We start from the raw sequence: 13,143 nt of genomic DNA, 5'->3' as shown, positions 1-13,143 counted from the left end.
GACTAGCAAATACCCGATTTCAATTCGTCAAAATTAAACCCCTTAACCCAGTAGCCACCAAATTACTTTTATAAATTACAGTAAATCACAATTCCATAGTCACTGTCTACAAGGGCCCACAAGAATGAATACCTTATATGAATTAATAAATTATTTCTTTCAACAGCCAGACCAGTGAGCTCTGCTCAAGCCGTGGATAAGGTCCATGTATGAAAATGATCTATGAGGCCATCGGTTCATGTTCCGCCTCTTCTATCATTTTTCAGGCTTCAAGTTGTTCAGTTACAGTTCAGTGGTTCAGTGGGACGTTTTATTACAGTGCTGATCACTGGAACACACAATCAGTATGCAGCCTGCAGGAGTGTGGGTGTGTTCACACTGTGCAAAGCTGCTCATGTGAGCCTACCCCCCTTCAACCTTGAAAGCAGAAAGGCATTAAAACAATCGTAACATTCCATTAAACTCTCACAGCTATTAAACGGCCCCGAATTCATAAGATGGACTAGTGTTTGTCGCTAGATGTTCCGCCATCCCCTGCCGGAAATCAGAGCCTAAATTTTGTTTGTCCAGAACATTTCTGGCCCTACGTCATAACCCGAGAGGCAACCTTAAAAAGTACGCAAAGCTATCCCTGTAACAGGCCGTGGGGACCCATAGGGCTGAGACGTTGAGGCTCCCACACTATCTAGACAATCGGCTCAAAGATGGCGGTAAGGTTGTCAGCCTTAGGCTAGGAGCGCACACAGCGATATCAGTCGTACAGATAAATGTCGTATGACTTTTTCCGTACGACCTCCTTTTCCTCGAGGGGTCAAGTTCCGATGAGGTCATTGGATTTTTTCAGTTGACCTAATCCTTCCAGCCGCAATAGGCCCTGGGGAGTAGAGTGCCGCCATCTTTGAGCCGACTGTCTAGATAATGTGGGACCCTCAACGTCTCACAACCCTATGGGCCTTCACGGCCTGTTACAGGGATAGCTTTACTTTTACTTTTTTTTTTTACTTTACTTAACGACCTCCTTTTCACACTAGAGCGACCAAATACATTTCTTTGCTCTCTGACTGTCGTACGGTAGATGTCGCATGACGTCACGTGTGAAAGCTAACACTACATTTTATATTCTACTACTTGATGCGACATGAACCGTACGGACGTCGTACGACCGATGTCGCTGTGTGTGTTCCAGTCCTAACGCGCCGGCCGCGCTTTACTCCGCAGGAAAATTATTTAATTAATTTCTGGTACTCATTTCTGTTAGACGCTGAGTCGACCCCAGGGCCACAGCGCGGCCGGAAGGATTAGGTCAATTGAAAAAATCCAATGACCTCATCGGGACTTGAACCCGCGACCTTCCGGCTTGTAGCAGTGTGCCTCAAGCAACTACGCTACCGCGTGCCCCCGAGAATGTAGCAACTTTCTAATGCCGGCTTGCCTATCCCCGTCACTGGCTGGAATGACGCAACCTCAGACGTGTTTTACTCACGTTAAGCTGCTTCTCCTGCAGTAAACAAACATATGTCGCAAATATTTGAAAATAATAATGTAACATAAAAAATGTCGCAAATAAACGCAACCCAATGCTAATCCTGAAGTTACGAAAGAGGCTCCCACTACAGCCCCCTCTCTCAGCAAATTCGGATCTCTTGACGTGGGGGTCGCGGATTTATCAGCATGTACACAAAGTACAAACCGGATATTAACGGGAAACAACAAACATCTTGAAATCCTGGCATGGCAGAAGCTCGCTGTACCAGGACAGGCTGAGCACACCCGCTGGGCCGCTCTCTAATTCCGCTACAGATCTGTACGTCACGACATCAGCTGTTGCAGCGACAACCGAATAAATGGGGCAACTCGTGGCCCTCAGGGCTTCGCCTCTTATTAGCATTTCGAAAGTGAAACTTGTCTCAGAGCTTAATTACCACAGCACGAATATGTACGGGGGAGTGTTAAGTAGAGCTCCACGCATTACTAATCTAGGTACTGGGTGGAGGTTCAAGCCCCGGCCGCATTACCCTTCGGATAGGAGGTTGGGTGGGCCCCATGATGCTGCGAAGCCTGCTGGGACTCGAACCCACAGACATCTCGGGCGCCCACATGCAGCCCAGACGCTGCCATTCTAAGGACATCCGCGGCAAATCCCAGCTGTGGGCCGGGTATCCTGACCGGAGTCCTCATGGTTTTATTCAGTCCCTAGTGTGAACGGAAGGATGGTGGGTGTACTTGCCACAACCGTCTCCCCACACACCACATACGGTTAATAAAGGTCACAAAACTGTAAGAGGCCGTGGAGGCCCATAGGGTTGTGAGACGTCGAGGCTTCCACATTTTCTCTAGACAATCGGCTCACAGATGACGGTGAGTTGTCAGCCTGACGCGCCGGCCGCCTTTACCCCCAGGAAGATTCCTGGTAATCATTTCTGTTAGAGGCTGACTCGACCCCAGGGCTCTAATGCTTCTGGAAGGATCAGGTCAACGGAAAAATCCAATGACCTCTTAGGGACTCGAACTCACGGCCTTCTGGCTTGTAGCATAGTGTCTCAACCAACTAAGATATCGCGTGGCCTGGAAATATGATTAATAAATTATAAATATCCCAACGGGAATCATAAATAAAAGTCGCATTCACAAAGAAACTGAAAGCAAAGCGAAGCCGGGGAGTGCCTGCCACCTTTCCGTGTTGTCTTCAAGCTGCTCGTAAACAGGGCAAATGCTAGGCACACGTGCGGCTCTGGGGGGTCTCCAAGAACACAGCGCTCAAACGAACATGTGTACCCAAGAGGGAGGAAGTAACAGGAGACTGGAGAAAATTACGCAATAACAAGCTTTCCAACAAGTATTATTAGGATGAACAGTGCAAACAGAGAATGTAGCAAGCATAGAAAAACAAGAAATGTGTGTGAAATCTTAGTCGGGAAATCTCGTGGAAGAAACAGACGTTAAGAGGATAATATTAAAATGGATGTTAAATGAACAGAATGAGAAAATGGAGAGTAGATTCATCTGGCTCAGCTTTAGGATCAACGGCGGGTTCTTGCGAATAGTCGGAATTTCTTTAAGTCGATAAGCAACTGTTAGATTCTCGAGAAAGACACTGCTCTTTGGAGACAGCGCGTGTTCTGGCCAACCCTGAGTTATCTATTTCTAGTTCATATTATAAATAACTTATCAGTTGCATGAGTGTTTACGCGTCGAAACGTATTTATGCCAGCCATTGTGTCGAAGTGGACAGTACAAGGTTTCAATCTTATCTGACAGCGTTCTCGAAATCCGTCTTGAACTTTCCGTGTAAAACAGAACGACATCATGCACTTATGTTCTTCGCAGCAAAGCACGTAAACACATGCGTCACTGAAACCTTACATCGGGTGCCGTGCGAACGAACACAGATGAAGGGGGGGGGGAGATTTCGGAAAACAGGCTTAGTAATGGTATCCATGTAACAGGCCGTGGAGGCCCATAAGGTTGTGAGACGTAGAGGCTCCCACATTTTCTCTAGACAATCGGTTCACAGATGGCGGTGAGGTTGTCAGCCTTACTTGCCGGCCGCCTTTTACCCCCAGGAAGATTCCTGGTACTCATTTCTGTTAGAGGCTCATTCGACCCCAGGGTCATAGTGCGGCTAAAAGGATTAGGTCATGAAGAAAGCAGTCTTCTGGGATTTGGTACCGTGTATATGTGGTGTTAACCGACGTTTCGGAGGAACGTATCGCCTCCATCTTCTCTACCCTGAAGATGGAGGCGATACGTTCCTCTGAAACGTCGGTTAACACCACATATACACGGTGCCAAATCCCAGAAGACTGCTTTCTTCATAGTCACCGCCGTGAAAGCCTCAAATCTTACATAGGATTAGGTCAATTGAAAAAATCCACCTCATCGGGACTCGAACCCGCAACTTTCCGGCTTGTAGCATAGTGCCTCAACCAGCTACACTACCGCGTGCGTCCATTTAGGACGGCCGTATCATGAAATAATAATGAATCATGACATAAAGTAGGAATATGGTCTCAAACATCGACCTCGACGTCTCGCTCGGCAACATGTAGGACAGGACTGCAATACAAGCTTATACAAGGAATGACGTGACTTTCCATTGCACCGCTTTGCACACGCACGCGTTACTTCACGTCAGTGCCTTCACAGTATCGCAGTACCGACAGTCACGACTGTTTCTGCTTCGTATTGAAGGGGATAGGTTTCGAATCTCTCACAGGCGATCTGCTACCCTGACAGGCCTACCCAATTGTACCTCGATAGGGGGCACGTGGTAGTGTACTTGGTTGAGGCACTATGCTACAAGTCGAGGGATCGAAATCCCGATGAGGTGGATTTTTTCAATTGACCTAATCCTTCCAGCGGCACTATGGCCCTGCATTCGACTCAGCCTCTAACAGAAATGAGTACCAGGAAACATCCTGGGGGTAAAGGGCGGCCGGCGCATAAGGCTGACAACCTCACCGCCATCTGTGAGCCAATTGTTTACTAATGTGGGAGCCTCGACGTCTCACAACGCTATGGGCCTCCACGGCCTGTTGCAGGGAAATCTTTGCTTGTTTACTTTTACCTCGATGTAGACCTGGACCACTTCCTTCCGTATTCCTCCACATGCATCGATACTATACAGCAGCAGCAGGCAACTAAAATAGTTGTGTTTGAGATTCTTGCATCTTTGACTATGAGAACTGTTATATTGTTACGGAATATGAACATATGCTAGGCAACGGCTAAGTAAACATTGCCTAAAAGCCGAAATAATACCAGAAGCGGAAGTCATTTTTACTAGGCAACGGCTAGGTAGACACTTGTTTCCGCGGCAACGAATGTTTTCAAGAGGAGAGCAACTGTTCGACCTGGAGACGTCTATCCAGGCCGCGTGGCAGTGGATTTGTGAATTCGAACGCCGTGAGAGATTCAGCTCAGCGAGAAGTTCTCCATAGTGACTCGTCAGACAGACGCCGTCCAGAAGGAGTGCAATGTGTGGGCCGTTATACTGGACTGTGATTGTAAACAAGTGTAAATAAACCCAATTATCAAATCCACAACCCATTATTATTAGTCACGCCAGCCCGATACGTGACAATATTCTAACAAGAAGTTCTGGGAAGAATTGATCGCCTCCGTTCCTTTGATACGACACGAAACCTATAGAAAACGATGCGTTCAACAATTCTTCTATTGTTGTGCGTGTATTCGTTGCCGCGGTAATTTTTATACCTAGCCGTTGCGTAGCAACGATAGGAGGGATACACATACAGACACACAGACTGATGAGAGGAATTTATAAGCAAGCCGATGAGACTGGCTTAGATGCCATGTTATACATTCCAAGTTTCATAAAGATTGATTCAGTCAGTCATAAGTTAATACGGGTGGATACAAAGGCACAGACAGCATACAATCGCATAAGCATAGTCTTTTTTTTCCCAAAATATGAAAATTAGGATAAAAATGTGACTCCGCGGCGACAACGTAGCTCCGACCTCGAAGTCAGCCCCTCCAGTTCAATGCATTATCAACGCGCAGAGAATGGGGGGGGGGATTTCCAGTGGCTGGAACAGCGCCATGATTTCGGCAGATTCCGTTGCCTTGGATACCTGGACGTCCGACCATTAGCTATTCACAGTTTCATAAACAGTTTCATTTTCGGCGAGTCGCTGCCTTTCCTGCAAATGTTCAAGGATCGAAACATGTGTAAGTAGACAAACACCAGCATTCCCATGGGAGCAGGCAGAAAATTTCCTTACAAATTTACGTTCAAGCCATTCAAAATCATTTTTATTGTTTTCCCTACAGTATTCAGAATAGTGGAATAAATGTTTTAAAGTGATGTTTATATTTGGTATATTTCCTTCGTTTACAATTTTGATTTTTCCCCCCAAATCTAGAGGAAGGTAGGCAAACACCCCGCCCGCACACCCCAAACCAGGCCAGGATGCCTGCCTTCCGCGTCAGTTCTAGTTCCCACCGCCTGACGCTACATGGCCTGAATTGCAGTATACCCTTGCTAATCCGGATTAACTGTGTGGGAAATCACGCGGATTGAGAGGTAAACCGGTTTAATTAACAAAAGATAGAGCAAAAAACAACAAAAAAAACTTAGAAAACAAATAAATGAATATAAAATATCGGTGCAGCAATTCCTTCCTCTGTCAGAAGCTGAAATGCAGGGGCTCCTTCAGCCAGCTCAAGCCAATCTCGGATATTTTCTTGCGCGGTTTCAGTCTCTCCAGCTGCCCTCAACACAGTCTGAAAGTCCTCTCGCTCCAGTCCCCCTTGCTCCTGTACTCAAGTCGCCTTGCGCGGTTTCAGTCTCTCCAGCTGCCCTGAACACGGTCTGAAAGTCCTCTCGCTCCAGTCCCCCTTGCTCCTGTACTCAAGACGCCTTGCGCGGTTCCAGTCTCTCCAGCTGCCCTCAACACAGCCTGAAAGTCCTCTCGCTCCAATTCCTCCTGCTCCTAAATTCCGTGAGTCTTTAAAATTATGTACTCAGATATGAACAGACTTTTCCATATATCGATCCGGATAAGCGAGGGTTTGCTGTAGTGACAAGGCTGTTAAGTAAACCGCAAACCGCTGCAAAGGCTCCACGACGCGCGTGCGCAAGTATTTGACTGGGCAAGTTCACGGATCTGCCGAAAACTTTCCGTGCGGAAGGTCTGAGGTCTTGACTGCGGTGAAATATGCCATTCTGCAGCAGCGTGCAACGAGAAAACTGAGTCACGAAACTGGGTTGATCCGCCCTAACCGTAGTTGCACTGGAGACCCACATCAGTCATCAGTCGCCATGCGCAGGAAGTTGTTACCTAGCAACGGTATGGGGATACACAGACAGGCCCACAGTTTCTTTCATAAGACATGGGCCACACAGAAAATGCGTCAAATTCTTCTACTGTTGCTTGTATTCTCTGCCGCGGGAACGTGTTTACCGAGACATTGCCTAGCAACGAGAAGAGGGATACACAGACCAATGGGAGGGATTTGTGGAGGACGCCGTCGAGATCGGCTCAGGTGTCATGTTATACATGCCAAGTTTCGTAAAGTTTGGTTCAGGTATTTTGACCCCTTCTATGGTCTAGTGATCAGAGTTCCTGGCCACAGATTCAGAGGTCCGGGTACGATTCCCGGCGCTACCAGACTTTCTGAGAAGTAGTGGCTCTGGAACGGGGTCCACTCAGCCTCACGAGGCTAACTGAGGAGCTATTTCAAGGAAATAGCGACTCCTGCCTAGAAAACCGAGATTAAAGGGCGTGGGGATTCGTTGCGCTGACCACGCGACACCCTCTATCCACCAAAGTTGGCACCAACTTCGCCGACAAACGGCGGTCGCTCGGTTGGTATAGTTTGCTTGCGGACTAAAACCAGGGAGTTTGTTTTTGGTTCAGGTATTTAAAAGCTACTGGGGTAGGGGGGAGGGATTCACAGGCACACAGAAATCATGGTGATAACTTAAACCTACTTTTATTTTTCTCTTGCTAAGGAAAGCAAGCTAAGAATGGATCTTGAAGAAATAATATGGGAAGGTGTGGACTAAATTCTTCTGACTCAGGATGTAGACCAGTGGCGGATTCTTGTGAACGAGGTACAGAAACATCCGTTTCGGTAAAATCCTCGGAATTTCTCGAGTAACTAGCAATTGTCAGCTTCTCAAGAACGATTCTGCTTCATGGAGCTACTTAAGGTCTCTACGAAACCTTGGTACTAACCTACCAGAATGTACGGTGTCATAACAGAAAAGGACAGTTTAAAATTAACCGCCGCGAGTTCGAGCACCGTCACGTGAACCCTACGAGGCACACGAATGGCTTCACAGAAAGGACAAGCTGCTCAGTAAGGTGCCGCCTTTGTGCGCCTTCGTGCACGTAGTGTCTGAGATGTTGGGTGTTCTCTTGTCACGCTGCTCTGCACCTGCTGACGGCCAGTCTTTGCCATGCATGCTGCATGCTCCGCACATCCGACACTGCTGAACCTTCGGAATTCCCTACTATCACAGTCACGCCCAGCAGCGTCCGCGATAACGCTATATCCCGCAGATAAGTGGGGGCGCTTGGCTGGCAACAAAACAGCGTTTGCTGCGGGTCCGCGCTCTTTGGGACTTGGCGAGTGTTCAGCACAGTAACCTAATGCTTCCTGGTCTTCAGCAGAAGCAGCAGTTGCCGAGGGTCTGAGGAGGGCGTCATAACACCAACTGAGCCACAAGAAACCCCAAAAGCAGTGCATAACTCTCTTTCCAAAACTTATTCACTCATGGAGGTGAGCCATTCTTGAGGAACCGCCAATTCTGCAGCTACTCAAGAATTTCCCAGCATTTTATGGAACCCGAAGGTTCATCACCGTGTTCACAAGAGCCCTCCACTGGTCCCTATCCTAAGCCAGATCTATCCAATCCATACCATCCCATCCTATCTCTCTAAGATCCATTCTAATATTGTACACCAACCTACGCCTTGGTCTTCCCTGTGGTCTTTTTCCTTCTGGCTTTCCCACCAAAATCCTATACGCATTCCTCGTCTCCCCCATTCGTGCTACATGACCTGCCCACCCCATCCTTCTTGACTTGATCATTCTAATGATACTTGGAGTAGGCCATCACTATAGAACAGTTTCTCGAAACGGATGTTTCATTCTTCTTTGTATTTATTTCTAAAGCTGATACTGAACTGTTTGTAAAACCGAGTACATTACAATAGCATTGAGACAAGGACCCTTACACAGAAACACACAAGGGAAGGAGTATTTCAGGCTTTGAGGAGAAAACAGGAAGGGGCAGAATTAGAAACAACATTTTTAGAGGAGAAGCTGGAATTCAAAATTTACTAAAGCAGTTACAAAGATTTAAGAAAGTTTTGGCCATGTAGAAAGAATGCGGATGGCAAGAACATTCTTAAGGACAAGAGAATAGAACTATAGAGGAAAAAGATATGTGGGATGGACCAGAACGAGATGGTTTAGTGACACACTGGAAGACCTCAAGAACACGGAAGGGGCTGGCAAGGTGCGGAGAAAAAGAACACACTGGAGTCTGAAACAAGTCAGGTTATCACAGCGGTAAGCATGAACGTGATGCCGTGTAGTCCGGTAGGAGTTCAATGCAGTTTCGCAGGAACGTACTCGCTCCATCTACAGGATGGAAGAGCCTAGCAAACAATCAGCAACATGTGGTCTGCTTCTATCCCTGAACATGGAAGCAGTACGTTGCTCCGAAAAGTCGTCAAGCTTCTGACGGACTGCACGGTGTCACATCTCAGAACACATTACTCGGCTCTTCAAGAACAGCGCCGTTCGCTTGATAGCGTCTGATACTTCACAACTTCAAAGGAAAAATCGTGACTTCGTTGCCTTGAACTGCACAGACAGGTTGCCACTAAGGTCAGCCGAGGAATGGATTCCCAGGAAACGCTGAGTTTTTGCTCACGCGTGATGTAAACGGGTGTTGGAAAAACTTCGCGGTTCTGAGTGCACTCAGAGGTCAGATGTTACCGTACCTCTCAGGATTGCCAACGTTGGCGCATGAAAGTTAACATAAACAACACTTGATCATGCTGCTGGTCCTTGCCAGCGCAGTCATTCTCGGGTTCGAGTCCCTTGGGACTCGCGACCGTATTTTACTGTCTCAGATTTGAGACTTCCTTTTTCGTCGCCTCTGACGACTCGCAGGGTGACGGTGGAGGGATTCGACCCCGCCTCCACACGGTTTTTCTGAACTATTCTTGCTTCTATTATCCTCCACATAACCCCTTTTGCAAGGACCGAGCAGAAAACACAGCATATCTATTTTTGCATGCGTATCCGTTGCCGCGGGAACGTGCCTACCGAGCTACAATATATACCGGAAGTACAGTGATCTTCAGGATCGTCCACAACTACAGGCTCATTCTGGTAATGATGTCACGACGCTGTTAGTGGCTAGCCTGTACAATTACAATGAACTGGTAACTATCCCGGTAAATGTGTCTGAAGAGACTGAAGAAGATGGTACTAAACTACAGCCAGGACCGGATTCGAACCGAGCACTTCCCGAATAAAGGTCTATAGCGTGCTAGGCCAAACTGCCGTTTCGGAACTGCAGAGCTTGTAGCCGGGTGGTGTATGCATGCTACACGCGGCGACCACGTGGGCTGCAACTCGGTTGGCCTCTTGCTGTCTGAACAAGCACAGAGCAGGAGTCAATGTAACTTGTAGAGTGTGAGGGGAAGTGTGTTCTAGATTGTGACGCCGTGTAGTGTTGTAGAAGTTCACACAAGCATGTCTTGCTGGTTGCTTGCCTGGCTTACTCCTCGAACCTGAAGATTTAGAAGTTCGTTCCTCCGAATCGTCAGTGAACTTCTACCGGACTACACGACGTCACAACCCTGAAGACAGTAGTCTTCTAGTAGGATGTTTGTGTTTCTGTCAAAATGCAGACAATGCACTACATTATATATCTACAGATTCAGATCAACCCTTCAAAGCACAGTGGTTACTATACACCATTTGATTTAACATTAAAAAACACTTCATTCTGCTCACACAGTGTATCTGTGTGTTCCGTATGGTTCTCACAATAAACAGCGACTGTTTCCCCAAACAGCATTAACCGGTTGGGCTCTTTAGCGGAGACGTAATGTGTTTCCTGTGAGGTACGGACTGAATCTCTATATTATTTGTGTGTTCCGTACGATTCTCACAATAAACAGCGACTGTTTCCCCAGACAGCATTAACCGGTTGGGCTCCGTAGCGGAAACGTGATATGTTTCCTGTGAGGTACGAACCAAATCCTAAAATGTGATTTAGACCAACTTCAGGCTCCAAATGAGTAATATGGCCCCTCAACACAGAACTCCTGGTAACAGGATCTGAGACTTGTACAGCAGTTCACGAGGTGTAACTGGGAACGGTCGGGAGGCCACGTCTGTCGCAGTTAATGGCCGCATTTCTAGAACTTTACACAGAGTGAACACATGACGCAAAGTGGAAACTAACCAGACACCATTCACAACGCAATCTCATTCCTGCATAGATCATTAATCTATTGAGTAATGGCGGAACGGAGTCAAAGTTGAATGACGCACTATGTTCACATTTTATTACGGCAACCTTAAAAATAAATGATTTTTACTCTGAAATGATAAAAGATACTAAGATTTGAAACAAATTTACAACACAGCGACCGTAAGTGCCGTTGTATAATTTAAAGTTTAAAGTAATTAGAACGAACTTACGGTCCCCCATTGTCACTAATCTGACCTTAATTAGAATTCATTTAATACAGCGTTAACTCAGCTATTCACCAGCCTCCACTTCGCCATACGTCTCCATGACGAGGTACAAACGCAGCTCCCGGCAGCTACTCACAAAAGCCACAGTCGAAATATGTAAACACAGCAACCAACAAATGCTAACCAATAAAGCAACTCTGGAAGACATACGAACACATTTTCTACACGGAGGCAGAAAGTTGCTCCGAAACGTTTGTATCTATCGAGCAACCCGCTAGTTGTCACATCCTAGGAAACACTGCAACATTTCATTGCAAACCACTTGCACATCTTGCATAAAGGAGTGAACACTTACTTATGATGTGGATCATAAACGAAGCAAACACAACGACCCACCCCCAGCCGCCATCCGGAGGCAGGGGTTGAAGACTCGTGTACAGCTCGTCCTGTGCGACGTCCTCATGACTGGCGCTACATGTGCGCCTCTTGGGAGAGGGAGCATGCGTCATCTCAGCGCGCTCCAGCCAGTCGCGAACACACGGGCCCCGATGTCACTCATAGACGCTACGATCCGGACGTCACCAAGTGCTCGCACATACTGAGTGCAGAAGCGCGTCCGCTCGGCGCTGCGCGCGGGACGCATGCCACCAAGCAGCTCCCCGCTCTTGTTCATCACCTCACTCACAAGAGCCCGTCCTAATTACCGCTCAGCTACTAAAGAAATTCCATGCCTTGCATTGAACCAGAATGTTCATCACCTCGCTCACAACAGCCCGTCCTAGCTGTCGCTCAGCTACTACGGAAATTCCATGCCTTGCGTGGAACCCGAATGTTCATCACCTCGCTCACAAGAGACCGTCCTAGCTGTGGCTAAGCTACTAAAGTAATTCCATGCCTTGCGTGGAACCCGAATGTTCATTACCTCGTTCACAACAGCCCACCTCAGCCAACTCCATGGAGCAAAGTCCTTGAGAAGCTGATAATCGCTCAACCACTCAACAATTTCCCCATCCTTCACGGAATTCCAATGTTCAATACCTTGATCACAAAATCACATCAATCAACTCCATGGAGCAAAGTCCTTCTTGAGAAGCTTATTGTCGCTCAGCTAGTCAAGAAATCCCCTGTCTTTTATGGAATTCCGATGTTCATTGCCGTGTTCACAAGAGCCCGAGGGTAAACTAAAGAGTATGTTGAATGGAATGGTCGTGACATACTTTGAGGCAGGTTTCCTATCCCAAAATTCTGCTTTGTTATCGAGGAAAACCACGGCAAATTTCAGTCACTATATCCGGTCTTTGGGTCGAGACTGGAAGCCGAGACGACGCAAACAAGCAGAGGGAGTGCCACCCACTAGACCAAGACATCCCTGTTGTTGACAGCTTCGCCAGCAACAGCGTCCCTCTCTCCGTGCAGACTGGCAGGACCTGCCAGAAATACATACAACACCAAGGTCAATAAGGGGACAAAAATATGAAGGAGTCCACGTGTGTCCTCCTCACACGTGTCTACCGCAGGTGTTGCACATGTTCCGATCTGCGTTTCTGTCGGAACACTGATCCAGCCCTTCACGGAACTCTCACAAGCGACGGTGCAGTTAATGTTTTCAACAGCTGTGACTATAAGGCGTAGCATGTCACGTGATAGATGGGATTTGGATCTCTAATTGGACTTACAGATCCGTGACTGCAAGTAATTATAATCGTTTTACTAAACCACACACTCTACAGTTCACTAGAGCACATAGTTAAATCTTCTCAGCACGCTGTGCCTTCACCAGTCGTAGTCTGGTAACGGCTTCCAACAGCGGACTTTCCCCTAACTCTGCGTTCCCGAACTGTCCCTGTGCCTCAGCTACAGAAACTCTCGACTGACTAGCTCACCAACCAACCGAATCAACTTCAACACAAATGACTCTCACGAACAGTCCTGCTTATAATATAT

General features: G+C 47.3%; 1 protein-coding gene across 2 annotated transcripts in view; it reads right to left on the bottom strand.

The window, feature by feature from the left end:
- The window catches only part of LOC111868935 (monocarboxylate transporter 12), a 37,039-nt gene extending 25,229 nt beyond the window's left edge, over positions 1 to 11,810 (bottom strand). For both annotated transcript variants that reach the window (XM_023860060.2, XM_023860061.2), the window contains exon 1: positions 11,555 to 11,810. In XM_023860060.2, the coding sequence (XP_023715828.1) occupies positions 11,555 to 11,708 (154 nt within the window). In that variant the 5' untranslated portion in view covers positions 11,709 to 11,810. The remainder of the gene's footprint in view (positions 1 to 11,554) is intronic.
- Positions 11,811 to 13,143: the final 1,333 nt, after the last annotated feature.

The sequence above is a fragment of the Cryptotermes secundus genome, unplaced genomic scaffold, assembly GCF_002891405.2.
Source record: "Cryptotermes secundus unplaced genomic scaffold, Csec_1.0 scaffold976, whole genome shotgun sequence".
Classification (NCBI taxonomy): domain Eukaryota; kingdom Metazoa; phylum Arthropoda; class Insecta; order Blattodea; family Kalotermitidae; genus Cryptotermes; species Cryptotermes secundus.
Note: the sequence above shows the minus strand (reverse complement) of the source record. Positions and strands in the feature narration are given on the sequence as shown.